The 23,881-nt window shown below is 40.6% G+C and overlaps 1 protein-coding gene across 2 annotated transcripts in view; it reads right to left on the reverse strand.

The window, feature by feature from the left end:
* Positions 1 to 5,595: 5,595 nt before the first annotated feature.
* meltf (melanotransferrin) overlaps positions 5,596 to 23,881 on the reverse strand; it is a 79,600-nt gene continuing 61,314 nt past the window's right edge. For both annotated transcript variants that reach the window (XM_072572270.1, XM_072572271.1), the window contains exons 14-16: positions 21,524 to 21,711; positions 14,474 to 14,663; positions 5,596 to 7,551 (exon numbers count right to left, since the gene is read on the reverse strand). In XM_072572270.1, coding sequence (XP_072428371.1) covers positions 7,493 to 7,551; positions 14,474 to 14,663; positions 21,524 to 21,711 — 437 coding nt within the window. In that variant the 3' untranslated portion in view covers positions 5,596 to 7,492. The remainder of the gene's footprint in view (positions 7,552 to 14,473; positions 14,664 to 21,523; positions 21,712 to 23,881) is intronic.

Genomic DNA, 23,881 nt, shown 5'->3' on the forward strand with positions numbered 1-23,881 from the left:
GGATTGCAGCTTTCGGTTCACTGTGAATTTTTGCTGTGGATTCTGTGTCTTGTGATCCTGCCCTGCTGGCTGCCTGACGGGGAAACGGTGCTCCGCGGGTTTGTGCTTCAAGACGAACCTGTTGGACTGTAACCTGGTATTGTGTGATTTTTAACTTTGTCCACCCCGTTCATCTCCAAACATCTCCAAATCAACATTTAAAAGGTATCTGGATGGGTACATGAATAGGAAGAGTTTAGAGGGATATGGGCCAAATGCTGACAAGTGGGACTAGATTAGGTTGGGATATCTGGTCAGCATGGATGAGTTGGACGAAAGGTTTCTGTGCTGCACATTTCTATGACTCTATGCCCTTAAACTGAGTGACTTGCTCAGCCATTTTAGAGGGCAGTCGAGAGTCAATCACATTTCTATAGGTCTGGAGTCACATGTAAGTGGGCTAGGTAAGGATTTCCTTCCCTGAAGGATAATAGTGAGCCAGATGGGTTTTCCTGATGATCAACAATGGTTTCATGGTCATCTTTTTTGTTCTCTTGTTGAATTCAAATTTCACCACCATGGCAGGATTCGAACCAAGGTCCCTGGGACATTAGCTGAACTTTTGGACTAATAGACTAGTAATAATATCATGAGGCCATAACTGAAAATTCATATTGAAACAAACTGAAAAAGGCACCATTTTACCTCTCTATGTTCTTTGAATAATTTGTGAGAGTTCCAGCACAGTGTAACTCAGCTGCTTCTGATGCATACTTTCTGGTAACACTGGAACTGCCCCTTCAGTGTCCACCTCCTTTCCTACCGGCTTGTCATTCAGTAAGGGAGTGACCCAGTATCGATTAGTGTTGCCAGCAATGACCAATATGCTTATGGTCTCTTTTCGACGGAGAGTCTGGGCTTACTGATGTCCTTTCTATGCTCTAGAGCAAAAATGGCAGGAATTTGTAGGTATAATTGAGGACACTGTACAGAGGTTCATTCCCAAGAAAAGAAAGATTAACCGGGGAGGGATTAGACAACCTTGGCTGACAAAGGAAGTCAGGAAATGTATTAAAGAAAAAGAGAGATCCTATAAAGTGGCTAAGAACAGTGGGAAATCAGAAGATTGGGAAGGATACAAAAGCAAACAGAGGATAACAAAGAGTGTAATAAGAAATGAGAGGATCAAATATGAAGGTAGGCTAGCCAGTAATATTAGAAATAATAGTAAAAGTTTCTTTCAGTACATAAGAAACAAACGACAGGCAAAAGTAGACATTGGGCCACTTCAAACTGATGCAGGGAGCCTAGTGATGGGAGATAAGGAAATAGCAGGAGAACTTAACAAGTACTTTGCGTCAGTTTTCACAGTGGAAGACATGAGTAATATCCCAAAAATTAAAGGGTGTCACGGGGCTGAGTTGAGTATGGTTGCCATTACGAAAGAGATAGTGCTAGAAAAGTTAAAAAGTCTTAAAATTGATAAATCTCCTGGCCCCGATGGGATACACCCTAGAGTTCTGAGAGAGGTTGCTGAGGAAATAGCAGAGGCATTGGTTGAGATCTTTCAAGAGTCACTGGAGTCAGGAAAGGTCCCGGATGATTGGAAGATGGCTGTAGTAACCCCCTTGTTCAAGAAAGGATCAAGGCAAAAGATGGAAAATTATAGGCCAATCAGCTTAACCTCGGTTGTTGGTAAAATTCTAGAATCCATCATTAAGGATGAGGTTTCTAAATTCTTGGAAGAGCAGAGTCTGATTAGAACAAGTCAACATGGATTTAGTAAAGGGAGGTCATGCCTGACAAACCTGTTGGAATTTTTTGAAGAGGTAACAAGTAGGTTAGACCAGGGGAACCCAGTGGATGTGGTCTATCTGGACTTTCAAAAGGCCTTTGATAAGGTGCCACACGGGAGACTGCTGAGCAAGGTGAGGGCCCATGGTGTTCGAGGTGAGCTGCTGGGATGGATTGAGGATTGGCTATCTAACAAAAGGCAGAGAGTTGGGATAAAAGGTTCTTTTTCAGAATGGCAGCCGGTGACGAGCGGTGTCCCGCAGGGTTCGGTGCTGGGGCCACAGCTGTTCGCATTATATATTAATGATTTGGATGAGGGAACCGCGGGCATTCTAGCGAAGTTTGCCGATGATACAAAGTTAGGTAGACAGGCAGGTAGTACTGAGGAAGTGGGGAGGCTACAGAAGGATCTAGACAGGTTGGGAGAGTGGTCCAGGAAATGGCTGATGGAATTTAACGTGAGCAAGTGCGAGGTCTTGCACTTTGGCAAAAAGAATATAGGAATGGACTACTTTCTAAATGGTGAGAAACTTAATAAAGCCAAAGCACAAAGGGATCTGGGAGTGCTAGTCGAGGATTCTCTAAAGGTAAACATGCAGGTTGAGTCTGTGATTAAGAAAGCGAATGCAATGTTGTCTCTTATCTCAAGAGGGTTGGAATATAAAAGCAGAGATGTACTACTAAGACTTTATAAAGCTCTGGTTAGGCCCCATTTGGAGTACTGTGTCCAGTTTTGGTCCCCACACCTCAGGAAGGACATACTGGCACTGGAACGTGTCCAGCGGAGATTCACACGGATGATCCCTGGAATGACAGGTCTAGCATATGAGGAACGGCTGAGGATACTGGGATTGTATTCGTTGGAGTTTAGAAGATTAAGGGGAGATCTAATAGAGACGTACAAAATAATACATGGCTTTGAAAAGGTGGATGCTAGAAAATTGTTTCTGTTAGGCGAGGAGACTAGGACCCGTGGACACAGCCTTAGAATTAGAGGGGGTCATTTCAGAACGGAAATGCGGAGACATTTCTTCAGCCAGAGAGTGGTGGGCCTGTGGAATTCATTGCCACGGAGTGCAGTGGAAGCCGGGACGCTAAATGTCTTCAAGGCCGAGATTGATAGGTTCTTGTTGTCTAGAGGAATTAAGGGCTACGGGGAGAACGCTGGCAAGTGGAGCTGAAATGCGCATCAGCCATGATTGAATGGCGGAGTGGACTCGATGGGCCGAATGGCCTTACTTCCACTCCTATGTCTTATGGTCTTATGGTCTCTGTAGATTTTCTTCCTACTCTTCAGTTTCTATACTATCACTGCATGTTATCCATGTTTCTTCCTCAAACACGCCCAATCAATGTGCACATTTTTGTTGCAGTTTCCGCGTACAGTTTCTTTATGTAAGAAATCTGTTGTCTGACCTGTTTTTCCACACCAATATGGCAGTTTTGAGTCTGTATCGTTGCCCATATCTCGGTCACCATTTTGTGAGCTCTTGTACTCAAGCAACCTTGGCTGCTAGGTCCAGTCCTTTCTTTAAATCGAGGTTCCTTGCCATCAATAATCCCTTCAGATTGCTTCACATCTTAAACCATCCACCAATCTGTCTCTGATCGCATCATTTAAGTTGTCTGTGAATTTGAAAAGTTCTGCTAACTGCTTTAAAATTGCTATGAGCCAGCAACTGGATTTGCTATCATGCTGGTTGTTTTGTCGAATCAAGCAATCACAAATGATTTTCATTAAAAACTGGTTCTGTAGGATTCCTATTGCTCAGCTTCTGAGCAGTACCTCCAAATTCCTCAGGAGATTAAAAGTACTCCCCTAGTCCATGATACACAAGGATGTTTATCTGTTTCAATTTTGTTTGTTTGAACAAAATAATGGAATTGTTTTGTGTAGGAATTCCAGATGTCTTTTTTCATCGTACAGTCCTATATTGATATTTCCCGCCATTTTCTTTTTTTCCCAAAATGGGAAGGGCCTACAAAGCATGATGTGTCATGTCCATTTTTGTACTACCTCCCTTCGCATTTTAGAACATTGTATTCCTCAGGTTGCCTGTTTCTTTCCGAAATGACACCCCTAACTCAAAATATTTCCCTCTGTATAGGCAACTTGGTACTCACAGTATAGGAGCAAATCACTACAGATGTTGGAATCTGAACTGAAAACAAAAAATGGTTGAGATCACAAAAACATCCATAGAGCAAGCTAACACTTTGAGTTTAGATTACTCTGATGAAGAGTCATCTAAACACGAACTATTAGCTTGCTTTCTCTCTCTGGATGCTGCCTGACTTGCTGTGATCTCCAGAACTTTTGGTTTTCAGTTGTTACTCTGTGTTTCTTAACGCTAGATCATTGGCAAGCGTTTTCTGCACTCTCCCCTGGGGCAATGATTTTTTTTCCTTTCTGACTGTACCAGTGAAACAGTTTTTTGATTTCTTTTTTTTCAAATGTCTCTCACATCTGCAGTTAGGATTTATGATTTTTTTTGAGGATTCAGTGGATTGCCCAACTAGATGTCACAGCAATTTTTATCCCCGTCACCAGTTTTCTTCTTGTGTTACATTTCAAAAAGGACCAGGAGACCAAAGTGTTGAACAACAGCAGCTTTATTAAGGAAATGTTCACTCTCTAGGTATCAAGGTGAGACTAAGCTGTTCCCTGTTCAAAATGGTTCATGGTTGAAAGTGTGGTGCTGGAAAAGCACAGCAGGTCAGGTAGCATCCGAGGAGCAGGGGAATTGACGTTTCAGGCATTAAACCCTTCATCAGAAATGATGTCATCATATCATGTGATTTTCTCTAAAAGTGATAGTCCACTGTGAATATGCCAATCAACAGCCTTCTTTATCCTGAATTATACAGAGCTCGTGTTGTTGGAGCTGCACTCATCCAGGCAAAGTAGAGACTATTCCATTACAGCCTTGACTTGTGCCTTGTAGATTGTGGACAGGCACTGAAGAGACAGGAGGTGAGTTCCTCACTGCAGAATTCCTAATCTTTTGTTTTTGAAGCCACAGTATTTATGTCTGGTTTCTGTTCAGTTTCTGATCAATGGTGTATTGTCTTTTGGTGTCTCTGGGTCATACCTGGATTTCACTTGACTTGAACATCTCAGAACTGGACTTCAATAGGGAGTGGATCCCCCAGTTCATCCGTGGTTTCCATGATTTGTTTTTTGTGTGTGGACTACATATACCTGGATAATTTTCCACATTATTTCGTTTGCTAGTGTCATAGCTGTACTGGAACTGCTTGTCTAGGGACACAGCTAGTTTAGGGGTATAAGTCTACTCAGTACTATTGCCATAATGTTATCCAGGCTCATAGCTGTTGCAGTATCTAGTTTGTTTAGTTGCATCTTGATAAAGTTTCCACAGCAAAGAAATTATATGATTGATCAATTATAATTCGTTATTGAAATAATTGTAGATCTCATTTTCCTATTAAAAATTCAGCAATAGGTCATCCATTATTGATTTTCTCACTAACCCTGACCGTATTAAATGATGTCACATGATGGGGAGTAATATTTTCCAGTAAGCCAGAATACAATTAGGAGTGTTCTCTTTTCAATCCTGTGTATCACTATTGGGTAAGAGTCTCATTTATTGATGAACTAAGGTGTACCCACGCAGGAATGGTCATTAACAACACTTAATTGTAAATCTAACACAATACTCTCAAAAACATATCAGAGGACAAATGGAATCATTTGGCCTATCTACCATACATATCCACCAGTTAGTGCTTTTTAATGGTGTACAATGAGAACAGTAACAATAATTGTTCAAAAATAAAAGAAATATATTTGAATATTTTAAAGTATTTATTAAAAGTACTTCTACAGACTGCCATTGTTGTCTATTTCTAATAGGTAAAACATCATTGGGTTCTCTAACAGTACTATAAAATTTACCACAGAATATTAGCTTTTAACAAAAGGGATATTAAATTATTGTTGATAAACTAACATTCTCTGGAAAGCTTATTGTACTTTAGCCTGGCAATAATATATGCTGGCCTTATCAACCATGCAGCTAATAAATGATTGATGATTCTTGGTGACCTGAAGAGCAAATTGATGGGAAATTAAAACTTCAAAATTATAGCAAACATGAAATGTTACTGCCAATGTTAGGAACATTATTTTGTTGTTAGGGTTTAATAAGAGCATCATTGAACTCAATCACAGATAAAGTATATATTGTGGCTGTCAGCAAAGTTGAGTACATACCTGGCATACACATCAAAATGGCATCTAGTATCTGCATCGTTGATTACGCAGTACAGATTAAGGAACAGAATGCCATTTCCAATGTTCCAGCAATACACCTTCATCCAACTTCTGAAGAGAAGTCCTTAGTGCATTTTTATTTCTTATCCCTTCATGCCTTGAATAAGCTGCCTACTTGGATCCTATTTAATTGCAGACGAGACTAGATTAAAAACCAAGTAAATGACTGGATTCTAATTTTTTTTCCCTTTTACTCAAAATCCATTAACATTCCACTGGGGACCTAAGGAAATTGATTACTTTTCACAAGTGAATTACAAAACTTGTTCATCAAAGATGAATTTTCAATTCCTTTGGAAAACATAGAGCTTTAAGACAGCTCTATATTGTGCTCCATGATATTACATTACCATAGGAACCCAGCCAGCCCATTGCATCTATGTTAGACTTCAGTGAATCCTGTTTCTTTTCCCTTTCTTCATTAATTTCTAAATTTATTTCTCTTTATTTTCTAAACTTCCACATCTCATGCTTATTTCCTCTGTAACCCAGGTCCTGGCTGTTTCCACTCCATTACTACTCTCCACCTCACCTACAAATTTCTCCCCTCCAAATATAATGGACAGTGTTTTCTGAGCTTTACCAAAGTTTCTGCGACTAAAACAGTTTTTTCAGGAATTTTGTGTTTAAAGAATAAATGCCAATGAATAGAAGCTAACCTTACCAAAACAACTACAACTGCCGGGGAGAACAATTCATTCTCGAAAGAGGTGTTATACATTTGTGAAGGAAGCAATTACACATATGCTCACTGATATGGCTATTGCCTTTAGAGATGGTATGCACAAGATAAGTAACAGACTATTTTTTTATGCTCTGACATATTTGCCTAATCACAACTGCTTCAAAGAGATTCCACTGAAAATTCTATATAAGGCATACCTACATTGTAAAGCATTCTGCAAAAATCACTTTGTTGTATAAGTTGTCCCATGAAATGTAAACCGTATAAACGAAGTATTTGTAAACCATTATTTATACCACTAAATAATATGGCATGTACACACAATGATGTAGCATCTGCTTTTACAGAAGCTGTGCTGCTGAATGCAACTAATAAATTACTACATACTTCTCTTTAAAGAGTCATGATCAACCCCAAATAATTTTTCTACCAGTTCCATATATAACATGTTTAAATCTACAAATTACTCTCCTTAAATCAGGTATTGTGTGACATCTCTCTTGAACTGTTATGACATTTCTGAGCTTAGGAAAATGAATCATCATTTATTGCTTTTCATGTCTGTATTGTTGCAGCTGGGTAGCATTTTCAATCTTGGGCTTCATTTTATCTGATGCAGTGTGTTTTTGTTTTTATTGTTTCAATTCCTCTCCTCGAGTAGTTCGGTTCAACAAGGATGAATTGCCTGCACATTTCCGATTTGAAATGAGTCTTGTGGCAGATCATGGAGGTGATTATAAGAAGAAACTGTGCAGCATTAAAATGAGCAGACACAACGATGACCTTGTTATCGCTGGAAGAAAGATGGGTAATTAGGGGAAAATCTCTAGTAGAACAAAAGTCAAATTTTTAAACAAAATCTAAATTTTCAATACCACATTTTATAATAATGTCATAAAAGGAGGAGCAGCGTAGCAGCTGTGAAACTGAAATTACAGACTAATAGGTTTAAACCCCTCAGTATTTTGATACTTGATCATGACATAATGGCTTTTCTGGCTAGGCCAGCATTCACTGCTGTCTGTAATTGCCCTGGGGAAGGTAGTGGTTAACTGTTGCCTTGAACTGCTCAGTCCTTGGGGTCAGGCACACTCACAGTTAGTCAAAATCCCAGAACTCCCCTTCTAAGTGACAACGAAGATGCAGCATTATAGTTTTCAAACAGGATGCTGTGCAACTTGGAGGGGAGTTTGCAGGTGATGGTGTTCCAATGCTGACCTTTCCTGCTAGGTGATGGAAGAGGTGAGTTTGGAAGGTGCTATTGGAGAGGGCTCAGTGTGTTACATGTTGTAAATAGTACATCATCCTGCTACTGTACATCAGTGGTGAAGAGGAAGAAATGCTGAAGGTTGTGGATGGGACGCCAATGAAATTGGTCCTAGTCTCTCTGACCAATGGAAACATTTTCCCCAACATCCACTCTGTCCAGGCCATTCAGTAATCTGTAAGCTTCAATTAAATCACCCCCCCCCCCCCCACCCCCATCCTTCTAAACTCCATTGAGAGTAGACCCAGAATCCTCAAACATTGTATGTTAAGCTTTTCATTCCTAAGATCATTTTCAAGAACCTCCTCTGAACATGCTCCAGGGCCAGTACATCCTTCCTGCAATATGGGGCCCAAAACTGCGCACAATACTTCAAATGTGGTCTGACCAGGGCCTGAGAGAGTACTTCCCTGTTTTTATATTCAAATCCTCTCAAAATGAATGCCATCACTGCATTTGCCTTCCTAACGACTGACTCAACTTACAAGTCTACCTTGGGAGAATCCTGAACTAGAATTCCCAAGTTTCTTTGCACTTCGTACTTTGCATTTTTTCCCCATTTAGGAAATAGTCCATGCCACTATTCTTTCTACCTCACACTTTCCCACATTGTATTCCATCTACCACTTCTTTGTCCACACTCCTAACTTGTCCAAATCCTTCTGCAGCCTCCCCACCTCCTCAATGCTACCTGACTCTTTACTTATTTTTGTATCGTCTGCAAATTTAGCCAGAATGCCCCTAGTTCCTTCATCATTAATGTATAAGGTGAAAAGTTGTGGTCCCAACACTATGCCTTATGGAACACCAGTTGTCACTGGCTTCCACCCTGAGCAAGACCCTTTTAACCCCACTCTCTGTTTTCTGCTAAACAATCAGGCTTCTATCCATGTGAGTCACTTGCCTCTAACACCAGGGTCATTCTCTTACAAAGTAGTCTTTGTGCGGCACCTTGTCAAAGGCCTTCTTGAAGTCCAGGTTGATAACATTGTGACACAGCTGCTCCGATAATACAGTTATGCTGTCCTTGGTACTTTTTTTCAGAGAGTTTGTAAATATTCTGAAAAGTCTGGGGTTGAGGGATTTTCCGGCCAATTTGATAATAGCAAACAGAAAATGCCACGTGCAGAAGGCAAACAAATTTTTAAAAACACTTTTACAATGAAAGGAGAGTGGCCAGTTCTCCCAGCTCAGCTTTTCTCTGGTTTGGTTTGGTTTTTAGCAGTGGTGTGAAAAAAACTGCTGGACCCACAGAGAAGCAGGTTCAGGCTGGTATACTCTCTCTGACTTCTATCTTGTAAGACCCTGGGTTTGATTTTACCTTTTGTGCCATGGGGTGTTTATGGGAATTGTTGCAAGTATTTGGAACCGCATCGTTAAGTTGGGATGATCTGTTGGTTTTTCAGATAGATTAAGTTATTCGGTTTTTGGTTTTCTGTTGTTTGTCTTTCATTCAGTAATCTTGGAAATAATTTCTGTTTCGTTTAAAACTAAGTGATTTGATCAGTGACATTTCTTCTGGAATATCCTCTTTATACCTGCTTAGAACATCTAGCAAAGTTAAGGTCTGGGCTACCTTGAAATGTTTTGAGGGGTCCAGCCTGATCCATAACAACATCCATTGGCTCTCCTTGGTCTAACCTGCTCATTACTTCCTCAAAGAATTCGAGCAAATTTGTCAGACATAAGTATTCAGAAATCCCATCCTTCACAATGAATTCCAGTATCATACCCATGAGGTTAGGCTATTCGGCCTGTAATTTTCCTGTCTTTTGCCTTACTGCCTTTTTAAACCGGAATGGGACCATTCGCTGCTGCCGATTAGCCACTGCCCTGTCACCGCCGAGGAAGCTTCGCCACTGCCCAATGGCCACTGAGGAGGCTTCACCACTGCCTATTGGCCACCGAGGATGCTTCGCCACTGCCCATTGGCTGCCGAGGACGTTTCGCCACTGCCCATTGGCCGCCGAGGACGATTCGCCACTGCAAGTGTTTGTAACTCATTTTTATGTATAAACCAATAAAATGATACTTATTTCACCCCTTTTTAATCAATATGTACTATGTTATAATCTGATGTAATGGTGTTACAGTTGAATAAAGGTAATTATGAGGGCATGAGAGAGGAACTGACTAAAATAGACTGGAAGCAGAGGCTAACTGGGAAGACACTAGAGCAAAAATGGCAGGAGTTTGTAGGTATAATTGAGGACACTGTATAGAGATTCATTCCCAAGAAAAGAAAGATTAACCGGGGAGGGATTAGACAACCTTGGCTGACAAAGGAAGTCAGGAAATGTATTAAAGAAAAAGAGAGATCCTATAAAGTGGCTAAGAACAGTGGGAAATCAGAAGATTGGGAAGGATACAAAAGCAAACAGAGGATAACAAAGAGTGTAATAAGAAATGAGAGGATCAAATATGAAGGTAGGCTAGCCAGTAATATTAGAAATAATAGTAAAAGTTTCTTTCAGTACATAAGAAACAAACGACAGGCAAAAGTAGACATTGGGCCACTTCAAACTGATGCAGGGAGCCTAGTGATGGGAGATAAGGAAATAGCAGGAGAACTTAACAAGTACTTTGCGTCAGTTTTCACAGTGGAAGACATGAGTAATATCCCAAAAATTAAAGGGTGTCACAGAGCTGAGTTGAGTATGGTTGCCATTACGAAAGAGAGAGTGCTAGAAAAGTTGAAAAGTCTTAAAATTGATAAATCTCCTGGCCCCGATGGGATACACCCTAGAGTTCTGAGAGAGGTTGCTGAGGAAATAGCAGAGGCATTGGTTGAGATCTTTCAAGAGTCACTGGAGTCAGGAAAGGTCCCGGATGATTGGAAGATGGCTGTAGTAACCCCCTTGTTCAAGAAAGGATCAAGGCAAAAGATGGAAAATTATAGGCCAATCAGCTTAACCTCTGTTGTTGGTAAAATTCTAGAATCCATCATTAAGGATAAGGTTTCTAAATTCTTGGAAGAGCAGAGTCTGATTAGAACAAGTCAACATGGATTTAGTAAAGGGAGGTCATGCCTGACAAACCTGTTGGAATTTTTTGAAGAGGTAACAAGTAGGTTAGACCAGGGGAACCCAGTGGATGTGGTCTATCTGGACTTTCAAAAGGCCTTTGATAAGGTTCCACACGGGAGGCTGCTGAGCAAGGTGAGGGCCCATGGTGTTCGAGGTGAGCTGCTGGGATGGATTGAGGATTGGCTATCTAACAAAAGGCAGAGAGTTGGGATAAAAGGTTCTTTTTCAGAATGGCAGCCGGTGACGAGCGGTGTCCCGCAGGGTTCGGTGCTGGGGCCACAGCTGTTCGCATTATATATTAATGATTTGGATGAGGGAACCGCGGGCATTCTAGCGAAGTTTGCCGATGATACGAAGTTAGGTGGACAGGCAGGTAGTACTGAGGAAGTGGGGAGGCTACAGAAGGATCTAGACAGGTTGGGAGAGTGGTCCAGGAAATGGCTGATGGAATTTAACGTGAGCAAGTGCGAGGTCTTGCACTTTGGCAAAAAGAATAAAAGCATGGACTACTTTCTAAATGGTGAGAAACTTAATAAAGCCAAAGCACAAAGGGATCTGGGAGTGCTAGTCGAGGATTCTCTAAAGGTAAACATGCAGGTTGAGTCTGTGATTAAGAAAGCGAATGCAATGTTGTCTCTTATGTCAAGAGGGTTGGAATATAAAAGCAGAGATGTACTACTAAGACTTTATAAAGCTCTGGTTAGGCACCATTTGAAGTACTGTGTCCAGTTTTGGTCCCCACACCTCAGGAAGGACATACTGGCACTGGAACGTGTCCAGCGGAGATTCACACGGATGATCCCTGGAATGACAGGTCTAGCATATGAGGAACGGCTGAGGATACTGGGATTGTATTCGTTGGAGTTTAGAAGATTAAGGGGAGACTTAATAGAGACGTACAAAATAATACATGGCTTTGAAAAGGTGGATGCTAGAAAATTGTTTCTGTTAGGCGAGGAGACTAGGACCCGTGGACACAGCCTTAGAATGAGAGGGGGTCATTTCAGAACGGAAATGCGGAGACATTTCTTCAGCCAGAGAGTGGTGGGCCTGTGGAATTCATTGCCACGGAGTGCAGTGGAAGCCTTGACGCTAAATGTCTTCAAGGCCGAGATTGATAGGTTCTTGTTGTCTAGAGGAATTAAGGGCTACGGGGAGAGTGCTGGCAAGTGGAGCTGAAATGCGCATCAGCCATGATTGAATGGCGGAGTGGACTCGATGGGCCGAATGGCCTTACTTCCACTCCTGTGTCTTATGGTCTTATGGTTGTTGTATAAATAAAGGGGACTGAAGTATGAAAGAACAGGCGGGAGGGAAAGCAATAAGTACATATATATATATTCCGGTGGCAAATAGTCTCCAGAGGTCAAACGGCCCCAGTGGAGAAACGCTGGTGGCGAACCGTCAATGGCTAATCGGTGGCAGCGAATGTGCCGTGGCAAATCATCACCACCATTTTAAACAGTGGTGCCATGTCAGCAGTTTCCCAGCCCTCTGGGACCCTCCCAGATCCTAGCGATTCCTGAAAGATCACCATTAACGCCTCTGCTATATCTTCAGTTATCTCCCTTGGAACTCTGAGGTGTAGTCCATCTGGTCCAGTGGTTTATCTCCCTTCAGGCCATTCAGTTTTCTAGCATCTTCTCCTTGGTGATGCCCACCATATTCAGCTCTGAATTTTTGGGATGTTACTCATGTCTTCCACTGTGAAGACTGATACAAAGTAATTGTTCAGTTCCTCAGCCGTTTCCTTGTACCCTACTACTATCACTCTAGTGTCATTTTCCAGCAGTGCAATGTCCACTTTTGGCTCTCTTTTGTCCTTTGTATATCTGAAGAAACACTTCCAGCCTTCCTTTACATTGCTGGCTAGCTTTACCCTCACATTTAATCTTCTTTTCCTTATTTCTTTTTAATTGCCCTCTGTTGGCCTTTGTAAGCTTCCCAATCCTCTGGTTTCCCACTGCCCTTTGCCACATTATATGCCTACTCTTTTGCTTTTATGCTATCCCTGACTTCCCTAGTTAGCCACGGTTACCTCATCATTCCTGTACCATGCTTCTTTTTCTTCAGGATGAATCTCTGCTGTGTCTCCAGAATTACTCCCAGAAACTCCTGCCATTGCTGTTCCACTGTCTTTGCTGCTAGGCTCCTCTCTCATGCCTCTGTAGTTGCCTTTATTTAGCTGTAATACCATTTCCTCTGATTTAATCTTCTCTCAAATTGCAAAGTAAATTCAACCATATTATGATCACTGCCTCCTAAGGATTCCTTCACCTTAAGCTCCCTTATCAAATCTGCTTATTGCATAACATTAAATCCAGTATTGCCTGTTCCCTAGTGGGCTACACCACAAGCTACTCCAAAAAGCCATCTCGTAGACAAATTCCTTTTCTTGCAATCCACTACCAACTTCACTCTTAATCCACCTGCATATTGAAATCCCCCAAGATCACTATAACTTTGCCTTTCCTATACATCTTTTCTACCTTCTGGTGTATCTTGTGCCCCAGCTCCTGACTACTATTTGGAGGCCTCTACATAACTCCAACTATGGTTTTTAACCTTTTGCGGTTCCTCAATTCTAACCACACATTCTACACCATCTGACCCTACTTTGTTTCTTACTATTTATTTCATTTCATTTCTTACTAATAAGGAAATCTCGCTCCATCTGCCCACCTACCTATTTTTTCGATAGGATGTATATCCTTGAATATTCGGCTTCCAACCCTGATCCCCCGTAGCCATGTCTCCATGATGTGCACCACGTCATACCTGCCAATTTCAATCTGCACCACAAGCTCATTTACCTTACTCCTTACACTGCGTGTATTCAGATAGAACAGCTTTAGTCCTGTATTAACCATCCCTCTACTCATTGTCATTCATTTGCTCGGTGTGCTTGAAGTTTGATTGCTAACCCTTTCTAAACACTCTGTCCTATTTGTGTCTGTGTTGGAGACTTTAATAACCTCTCCTGAGTTATAGACTCTTAGCTCCTGGGGTTTTCTAAGTTCCCCCTATAACTGAACCCTCTTATCTCTCCCACGCACCACTGCCCCCACCACCACACCCCCACCACCCCATTTTGTTTAAAGCTCTGATTACAGCCCTAATTATGCGATTCGCTAGGACTCTGGTCCCAGCACAGTTCAGATGAAGACCATCCCATCGGAACAGGTCCCTTTTTCCCAGTACTGGCGTCAATGTCCCATGAATTTGATGGTATACCAGACTTGTGGAAGCACCACCAGCATGAAATATCACAATGCTTTGGGGAATGTAATCCAATATGAATTCAGGTGAGGTAGGCAGTAAACATACTGATAAAAACAATAAGGTTTGAGATAAAGCATCAAAAATGGAATGCTCCTTTTTAAGGCATGATATTCATACAAGTAGATAGGGGTATAACTCACCTGCACCAGAACATTCAATCTTCTTGATTGCGTCCAGGTAGGTTTTTCCAAGCCAATCTTGGTAAGTAGTTTTCTCCCCAACTGAAATGATTCTAACAGTAGAATCTTTAAACAGCAGATCACTTCCATCATAGGCTGATGAATTAAACATCTTGAAGCCATTAGGATTATCATTTTTCCCAAAAAATTCCTGCAAGAAAAGGCATCCATTTATATAGCATTTCAGTGTGCTTTCTTCGCACTATGGTAATATCTGAGGAACTACTATTGTTCCAAACATCAAGAGGACTCCATATTTTTCTTTGAACACTACTGCTGAATCTTTAATGTCACCTAAGGTTTGGAAACATGTAGGTGGAAATTGTCATCTATTTTGGATGTTAGTACCTCTGATAGTGCAGCAATACTTCCTTGAAAGGTTAGTTCAGTGTGTGTACTTCAACCTTGAATTCTGATGCAAAGGTAAACCAAGGCAACAAAAATAAATCAGCAATGGAAGTGCTAGTAAGCTTTAATTAAAGTAATGTCTTCCACTTTAACTGTGTTAGACCACAAAATATATGAGCAGTATTAGAACATTCAGCCCATTAAGTCTGCTCTGATATTCGATCATGGCTTATATGTTTCTCAATCCCATTCTCCTGCCTTCTGTATATAACCTTTGAAACCCTTACTAAACAAGAACATATCTATCTCTATCTTAAATGCACTCAATGACTTGGCCTCCAAATTCCCCTGTGACAGTAAGTTCCACAGAAATGCCAACATCATCTTGAAGAAATTGCTCCTCATCTCAGTTTTAAAGAGTCAACCCTTCACTCAAAGACTGTGCCCTTGGGTCCTAGTCTCTCCTATTACTAGAAATATATTCTCCATGTCCACTCTATCCAGGCCTCTCCATATTCTGTAAGGTTCCATCAGATCCCTTTCATTTTTCTAAACTCCACTGAGTTCAGACTCAGAGTCCTCAGTCGCTCATCACACAACAAGCCCTTAATTCCTTAGATCATTCTTATAAACCTCCTCTTGACCCCCTCTAAGTCGAGCACATTTTTCCTTAAATGCAGCATCCAAAAGTACTCTCAATATTCCAAATGCATTCTGACCAGAGCCTGATGCAGCCTCAGCAGTATGTCTCTGCTTTTGTACTCTAGCCATCTTGAAGAATGGCATCATTTTGTTTGCCTTCCTACCTGCCAAAGAACCTGCATGTTAATCTTAAGAGTCCTCAACTAGGACTCAACTAGGACTCATCTTTGTTTAGATTTTCAAAGACTTTCCCCATTTAGAAAATAGCCTATGCCTCTATTGTTCCTTGCAAAGTGTGTAACCTCACTCTTTTTCCACATTGTACTGCATCTGCCACTTCTTTGCTCACTCGCCTAGCATGTCCAATTCCTCTGTAGCCTCCCTGCTTTCTCAACACTACCTGTCCCTATCTGTGTGTCATCTGCAAACATAGCAACAATTCCCTTAGTTCCTTTGTCTCAGTCGTTAATGTATAACATGAATAGTTGTGGTCCCAACACTCACCTATATGGAACTCCTCTAGTTACCGCCATTCTGAAAAAGACCCCTTTATTCCTCCTCTCTCTGCCTTCTGCCCCAACACTATGAACTCTTATCTTTCCAGGTGAAAGTGAGGACTGCAGATGCTGGAGATTAGAGTCGAGAGTGTGGTGCTGGAAAAGCACATCAGGTCAGGCAGCATCCAAGGAGTAGGAAAGTTGACATTTCAGGCAAAAGCCCTACCACATCCTGTCAAAAGCCTCCTGGAAATCCAATAGATTATGTCAACTGGCTCTCCTTTGTCTAACTTGCTCATTATTTCCTCAAAGAATTCTAACAGATATGGTAGGCGTGATGTGGTGATATGTAGTTTGTACCCCATATTGTCTGTGAAATTTGCTTTAAACACCAGGACTAGTTTTCAATTTTATGCTTTCACAGGGGAGGACTGCTTGAAAGAGATATGTTCAAATTAGTTCTAGAACATTAATAATCCACAATAACAGCTTTTTGTATTTACTGAAGTGACCATTTCCCTCCTGCTCTTCACTCCAGAAGTTACATTTTTACATTCATTGTTATAGATTTTTAAATAATCACACAAAACCCTCCCTCTCTTCACCCAAAAATGTGGATAAAGACCAGTAGATTTTATTCTGCATGTTCTTCAGTGATAAGGTATCCATTACAACTTGTTGCAACTTTATAAAGCATGAGTTAGGCCAGAGTTCTGGTCACCATACTTTCAGAAGGATATGATTGCACTGGAGAGGGTCAGAGGTTAACCAGAATGTTGCCTGGGATGAAAAGTCTGTGATAAGAGGAGACTGGAAAAGCTGGGGTTTTTTTCTTGGAGCACAGGAGACTTGAGGGGAAATTTGATTGAGGTATACAAAATTATGGGAGGCTTAGACAGGGTATATCATGAGAATTCTGTCCCCTTGGCAGGTGTCTCGAAGATCAGAGGGCAAAAGTTTAATATGAGAAACCAGTGGCTTAGAAGAGATCTGAGGAACTTTTTTTTTGTCACCCAGAGGGTGGTAGAAATATGTGATGCACTACCTGAGAGGGTGGTGTAGCCAAATACTCCTGCAATATTAAAAAGAATATCTGGATGATCACTTAAAATGCCAGGGCATAACAGGCTATATGGACCAAGTGCATGTAAATGGGATTAGTGTAGTTTGGTGTTTGTTGGTCAACATAGTGGGTTGAATGGCCTGTTTCTATCCTGTATGACTCTACATTAAAACCTAAAAATGACAACATTGCAAAGCGTGAGTTGTAAATGTTCTAAAAAAAAATCAGCTCTAATTGTATTTAGTAATGACAAGTAAATACCAGCCTAACAGAAATTCTGACATGTACAAATTCGAGGGAATTCATACTATTAAAACTGATTATTTAGTACAATGATGCAGAATGCTGATAGCCTAATGTGCTGAACCATAAATTATAAATTTAGGTAATCCTGACAGTACCTAAATTTAAATAAAGCTAAACAATCTGGCATTCAGTTCTGATTGTTGACTCATCAGGTTTTTTTAAAATTATACCACTTCTCAAGATTTTTTATTTTGATCTGATCCTGCTCCATGTGTGATGTGAATCTCACAGCTCGCCCCAGCAGACAGCATATTCACAAACCAATAGCATGTTTGGTTCATGCATAGTCCAATAGATTAGATTAGATTACTTACAGTGTGGAAATAGGCCCTTCGGCCCAACAAGCCCACACTGCCCCACCGAAGCGTAACCCACCCATACCCCTACATCTACATCTACATTTACCCCTTACCTAACACTATGGGCAATTTAGCATAGCCAATTCACCTGGCCTGCACATCTTTAGACTGTGGGAGGAAACCGGAGCACCCGGAGGAAACCCACGCAGACACTGGGAGAACGTGCAAACTCCACACAGTCAGTCGCCTGAGGCGGGAGTTGAACCCGGGTCTCTGGTGCTGTGAGGCAGCAGTGCTAACCACTGTGCCACCGTGCCGCCCAATACTGGAATGCCACCAAATGATTTTATTTGGATTTTCCTAATTTGGAGAAGTAATTTAAATAGAAAGTTGTTTCATTTAGCATGAGCAACAACCTCAGAGTCATGCATATTAGGTTTCTGCTGTCCAGGATACCTGAACACATTTATGAATGGCACAGTTCAACTTGCTGCTAACTGTAAGGTTGCTGAACAGCAAGTTGTTAATGACTGAGACTAACTTCCTGATATCAAAGGTGTGATCACTGAGAACCATGCATAAAATGTTACCTAAGCAGCAGGTGGGAAACCTGTTCCTGAGTTAACAAATCTCCAGTCATAAGATGTGAATGAAAAGTTTGGAAAACCAAAAACCTTTTACATTTTAATAACTTGCAGAATTTCACTGTGCCATGAATGCAAGCCCAACACTATGAAGTTTAATTTACTCCTCAGCAATGTGAGGAGCTGAGAACCAAGATAATTTGTTAAATTATTTTAACAAATTTATTTAATATCACCTTTGTACATAACTTTAGGACAGTCAGTCTTCCTTGAAACAAAGCAAAGATCATGCTACGGATTTGCAGCTTTAATATTTCTATTTTCTATTCCCCATGCCCCCAGCTGTTCTGACATAATCCCTTGTGACTGGTTTGGGCACTGTTATCAAGGAACAGGTTGTCTGTCTCTCCACTAGCAGCCACCCTCGCTTGACTCCAGAAGATCCGAAATATTTAATAAAATGAGCAGTCAAAAAAGGAAAGCAAGATAATTGGTATACAAAAGCTAAGAATATGTTTCATGAATTTGTTATTTTCATTAGAAACTAGCAGTTTTTAATGAAAACCAATGATACTTTTAATGTAAAGCTGAGGCCCCTGACAAAATGTCATAAAGAAATTAACACTTGACTCAGGTACGGCGAGATTAAGTGGAATGACCAAGATTGTCACAGTATCATTGGGTCCAATGGGAAGTTTAAAGAGATGGGTCCATTGACCTTAAGTCTCTCCCACAAATACACAATGGAAGGGATGGAAATGCATAAAAGCAGGAGATGGAGGAAAAAAAATTCAGAAGAAGGAAAGAGGTGGAAGAGATAGGGTAGAAACCAGTGAGTCATAGAGATGTACAGCATGGAAACAGACCCTTCGATCCAACCTGTCCATGCTGACCAGATATCCCAACCCAATCTATTCCCACCTGCCAGCACCCAGCCCATATCCCTCCAAACCCTTCCTATTCATATACCCATCCAAATGCCTCTTAAATGTTGCAATTGTACCAGCCTCCATCACTTCCCCTGACAGCTCATTTCATACACGTACTACCCTCTGCGTGAAAACGTTGCCCCATAGGTCCCTTTTATATCTTTCCCCTCTCGCCCTAAACCTATGCCCTCTAGTTCTGGACTCCCCCAACCCAGGGAAAAGACTTTGTCTGTTTATCCTATCCATGCCCCTCATAATTTTGAAAGATGACAATTTAAAATGCAATGTGAGGAGCTGAGAACCAAGATAAATCAAAATAAGAATTATGGGTGAGTAAAATTTAGAATGAAACAAAATATGTAACCTTCAGATGTGCACAAATTTGGAACTGATGAACAGTGAGTGACCAGTAATAGAAGCATTAGATTAATTGAATCTGCAATAAATAAAGGCATGCAAAATAATTTCAGCAACAAGGGGATGAAGATGGGACACAAGCAGCCAAATTTGCAAAAGGGGACATTAATATTAGTATCGGATAGACTGCAGAATGTAAAACACAACTCCAGGTTCAAAGTGGCATTAAGGTAAAGAATAATAATGATTCAAGCTGACAGTGGCTGGGAAGGTGTTAACAGTATTCAGAGACCTGAGTGAAACTTATATCAGATATGAAAGCAATGATGGAAATATTCCTGAAGCTCGGTTCCAGGAAATTTTGGTTTAACTAAAATTTGATGTTAAACAGCACAGCAGGATGTCATCAGCATACATGTGAAAGTTGGCCCTGTACATTCCAATGACAATATGTTGATAAGCAAGAGAAAAGGGATTGTAGATTCTTGGGAGCTCCAAATAGAGAACAACAATGTCCATGTACTCTTAATATGTTGAAACAGATCAAAGCACTTCACAGGAATTTACAACATTGTATCACACTGAGTCATACAAGCAGATACTAGATCAGATGATTAAAAACACTGAGTCTGGCTTTCAAAGTGTCTTAAAGGAGGAAAGTGATAGAGATGTGGTGAGGTGTGGGAGTTGGAATTCCAGAGATTGGGGCTGGACAACTGAAGTTATGGCTACCAATGGCATAGCAACTATCTTTGGGAATGCACGAGAGACCGGAATTAGATGAGTGCAAATATCTAAGGGTATGTTGCTGAAGGAGATTACAAAGGCGAAGTACCAGGGAGGGATATGAAAACAAGATAAAAATTTTTAAATCAGAAAAATTTGACAAAGAGTTGGTACAACAACAAGCACAGAAGTTATGGTAAGGATGGAATTTTTTGCAAGATACAGGGATGGTTACAGAATTTGGTGAATACGGCCTGGATAATCACGAAGGCCAACCTCCCATCTATAGAATCCATCTACCAGGCCCGCTGTCAAGGAAAGGCCGCAAGCATTCTCAAAGATCCATCCCACCCTGGCAATGTTTTTCTACAACCTCTACCATCAGGGAGAAGATACAGAAGCCTGAACACACTCACCAGCCGGTTTTGTAATAGTTTCTACCCTACTGTTGTTAGAATATTGAATTGACTCACAAATCCTTAACATTTGCCTGTACAATGTACCTGTGTTTTTGTTTTTGCTGCTGTTTACCCATTATTTACTTACCTATGATACTTAACTCTGTGATCTGCCTGTATTGCTCGCAAGACAAAGCTTTTCACTGTGCCTCGGTACACGTGACAATAAATTCAATTCAATTAGTCATCATACAGAAAAAGATTGGATGATTACGAAGTGATGGCACAGATCGCTACAGGGGAAATAGTGTTTAACTAAATTGCTGGAGATTTTTGAATATGTAAAAAAAATGGCTTGCTGAGGTTAATGCTGTTGATGTGATATCCAGAAGGCATTTGATGCAGTGCCACATAAAACACTTGAGAAAAGGTATAAGTTATGGTATAAGTGGAAAGCAGCAACATGGAGACAAAATTGGTTGAGTGATAGGAAACAGAATAATGGTCAATAGATTTTATTTGGGCAAAGGAAAGTTTGTAGTGGTGGGCCCCAGGAATTGGCAGTAATAATCTGCATCTTAGTATGCAAGGGTCAGTTTCCAAGTTTGCAGGTGACACTAAAGTGGGAAGAAATTTAAACTGCTGGGAAGACAGTGTGGAACACCAAAAGGATATTGACAAGTTGGAGGAGTAGGCTAGTAGGTGGCAGATGAAGGATTTAAGGAAATTATCTATAGATATTGAGATAGCACTCAAGTCAATTTTTTCAGTCTTTGTCAGTTTAGTAAGATGTTTATATTGATATCCCTTTCTTGATTTGCAAATGCAACTGTAGTACAGGGGTGGCATCTGAACTACTTACCTGTCCTTTATCAAGCAAGCCAAAGACAGCAGTAATGGATGTGGAAGGGTGGACCATTACTGCATGAGATGGAACCTTAGCCAAATTACACTCCTTCCATTGATTCACTTCTGCCCGTGCACCATTCAGACACAGTAGCTGGTAATCAGTGGATTTTAGATTCACAGCCCATGGCTCCTGATTTCTTGCTAGTGAAAAAAAAAACACATTTATAAATCTATGACATTTTAATATTTTGAAACAGTGAAACTATCCTAGGTTAAAGTACATAGGTAAAAGGAATGAAAGGACTTCTCACATATTCGGTCAGTTAGAAAAATTAAGGCACTTGGCAGTAAATATGCCTCAGTTAGGGAAGAGATGTAAGCAAAGGTGTGCCCGGGGGGGGGGGGATCTTGCAAATTGCAAGGAAGAAAGTAGATTGGTGGAGTGGGCAGGTAGTTGGTAGATTAATTTCAGTATAGAGAAATGAGAAGATGTAGGACTCAAGAAGGAAAAAAGAGCAATGACTACCCAAAATATTGGGAATGGCTAGGAATACAGTCATTAAAGTATGTGGAGAGGTTTAGAGCATACAATACCCTAGCACAAACAGGGATAGAAACAAAATCCACACTAGCATTTGAGAATGAAATGGATTGTATTTGTAAGATGTAAAGATCGGAGAAATTTACACAATTTGACTCTTGGGTATTTATTTTAAAAATTGACATGCTGTAAAGTTCTGTAATTCTATGAAAACGTGACAGCAGTTTGGGAAGGAATCACCATTTTACAAGAACAAAATGACATTACAAATGATATAGCAATGGAACTAAAGGATCTGATGGGAGTACAGGTACTTTTGTGGCACACTACCAGTACTGCATGACTTTGTTCTCACTAAGCAGATAGTTTCTGCAGTAAGGATAGAAACAGGGTAGGCTGGGACATTGAAATGAGGTGACATGGCCTTCATGATTGATTGATGCTGCCCAGGCAGTTGCTCTCTAACAATACCCTTCCTATGAATGGCCTTCATCCAGACTAGTTGTCCTTTTTCATTGTAGTCAATGTTTTTACATGGGTAACGTATTATAGATTTACACCTGCCTACTCCAATTGGTGGTACTTCTTGGAAGTAATGTGAATTGCCCTACTATTATCTCTAGGAAGCAAGTGGCTGTGCATTGCAGGGAGTTAAGTTTTTTTGATCTGCACCCATCAGCAGTTCTAACAGGCAGTGCCATGAAGAGAGCAGGGTGGAGAGGTAAATATGCATATCAGTCAACAAATCTGGATTTTACTTCAGGACTTTTCACTGTCTGTACTGCTTATTCTGTCTCTCCAGTAGATTGACGGTATCTAGGTAAATTTGTGACATGCTGAAAGCTAAGTGTCGTTGTAAATGCTTTGAATATTTCACCAGTAAGCTGTGGGTTTTCATTAGAAATGAGGACATCCAAGATACCATGAGTGGCAAACATCTCCCATGGGGAAGTTGGAGCTGTCAAGTATTTCATTGGTCATTGATGTCATTTGTTTAACCTCAAGCAATCTTGAGTAGTAATTAACTACAATGAGGTAACGTGATCTTCATTCATGCCCAAATGGGCCGAGGGTCCTTCAGGAAATTCTGTAGAGTCAAGAGGTTCCTGTCATTCATTACTGTCTATAGTACATCAATTACAATTGGTGACTAGTCCTTCAACTGTTTTGAAATCTCTGGCCACTAAACAGCCTATGAGCTTTCGTTCAGCACTTGTTTGGTCAGAGGAGAGGTCTGAGTCCTCTGGTCAGATGGTTTAGTGTGTTTTATGTAGACAGCATGTTCTGTAAAAAGTTCTGCATTAAATGGAAGTTTTGCCATATAATTCTTCTTGAATGGTTTTCAAAACTTTGTATACATTGCTATTTCGACTGCTTATTCTCGAATTAGATCCTCTTTTGATTCAAGAAATTCAGTGACTGATTTATCAAAGGTTCTCCTATATTATATTTTAATTAAAAATAAAAGATAGCATTTTTTAGAGGTTGAATAAAAATTTAATTTGACTGTTAAATAATAAAAATGACTACCTTTTTTGGGAGGAATGAAAGACTTGTTGTCACTAACCCTTATCGGATTGAATTTGCTCAGCGTATACCAGTAATTGGTCTTTCTTGAATGGAACTTCCAATCCAGATTTATCCTGTTAGCTGCTTGTGAGTGTTTACTGCTCTCACTACTTCTTTAAAGCTTTTTTCTCCAATTACTGGCTGTAAAAGGCTTTTTGAAAGTGTTTTGGTGGTTTTTCTGGAAGAATTTTCTATTCAGAGATGTTTCCTTCACGAGCAGCTAGTCAGCTCTGTGACCTTTCTGGCTGCTAACTGGAATTA

Source organism: Chiloscyllium punctatum, chromosome 6 (genome assembly GCF_047496795.1).
Source record: "Chiloscyllium punctatum isolate Juve2018m chromosome 6, sChiPun1.3, whole genome shotgun sequence".
In the NCBI taxonomy this organism is placed as follows: domain Eukaryota; kingdom Metazoa; phylum Chordata; class Chondrichthyes; order Orectolobiformes; family Hemiscylliidae; genus Chiloscyllium; species Chiloscyllium punctatum.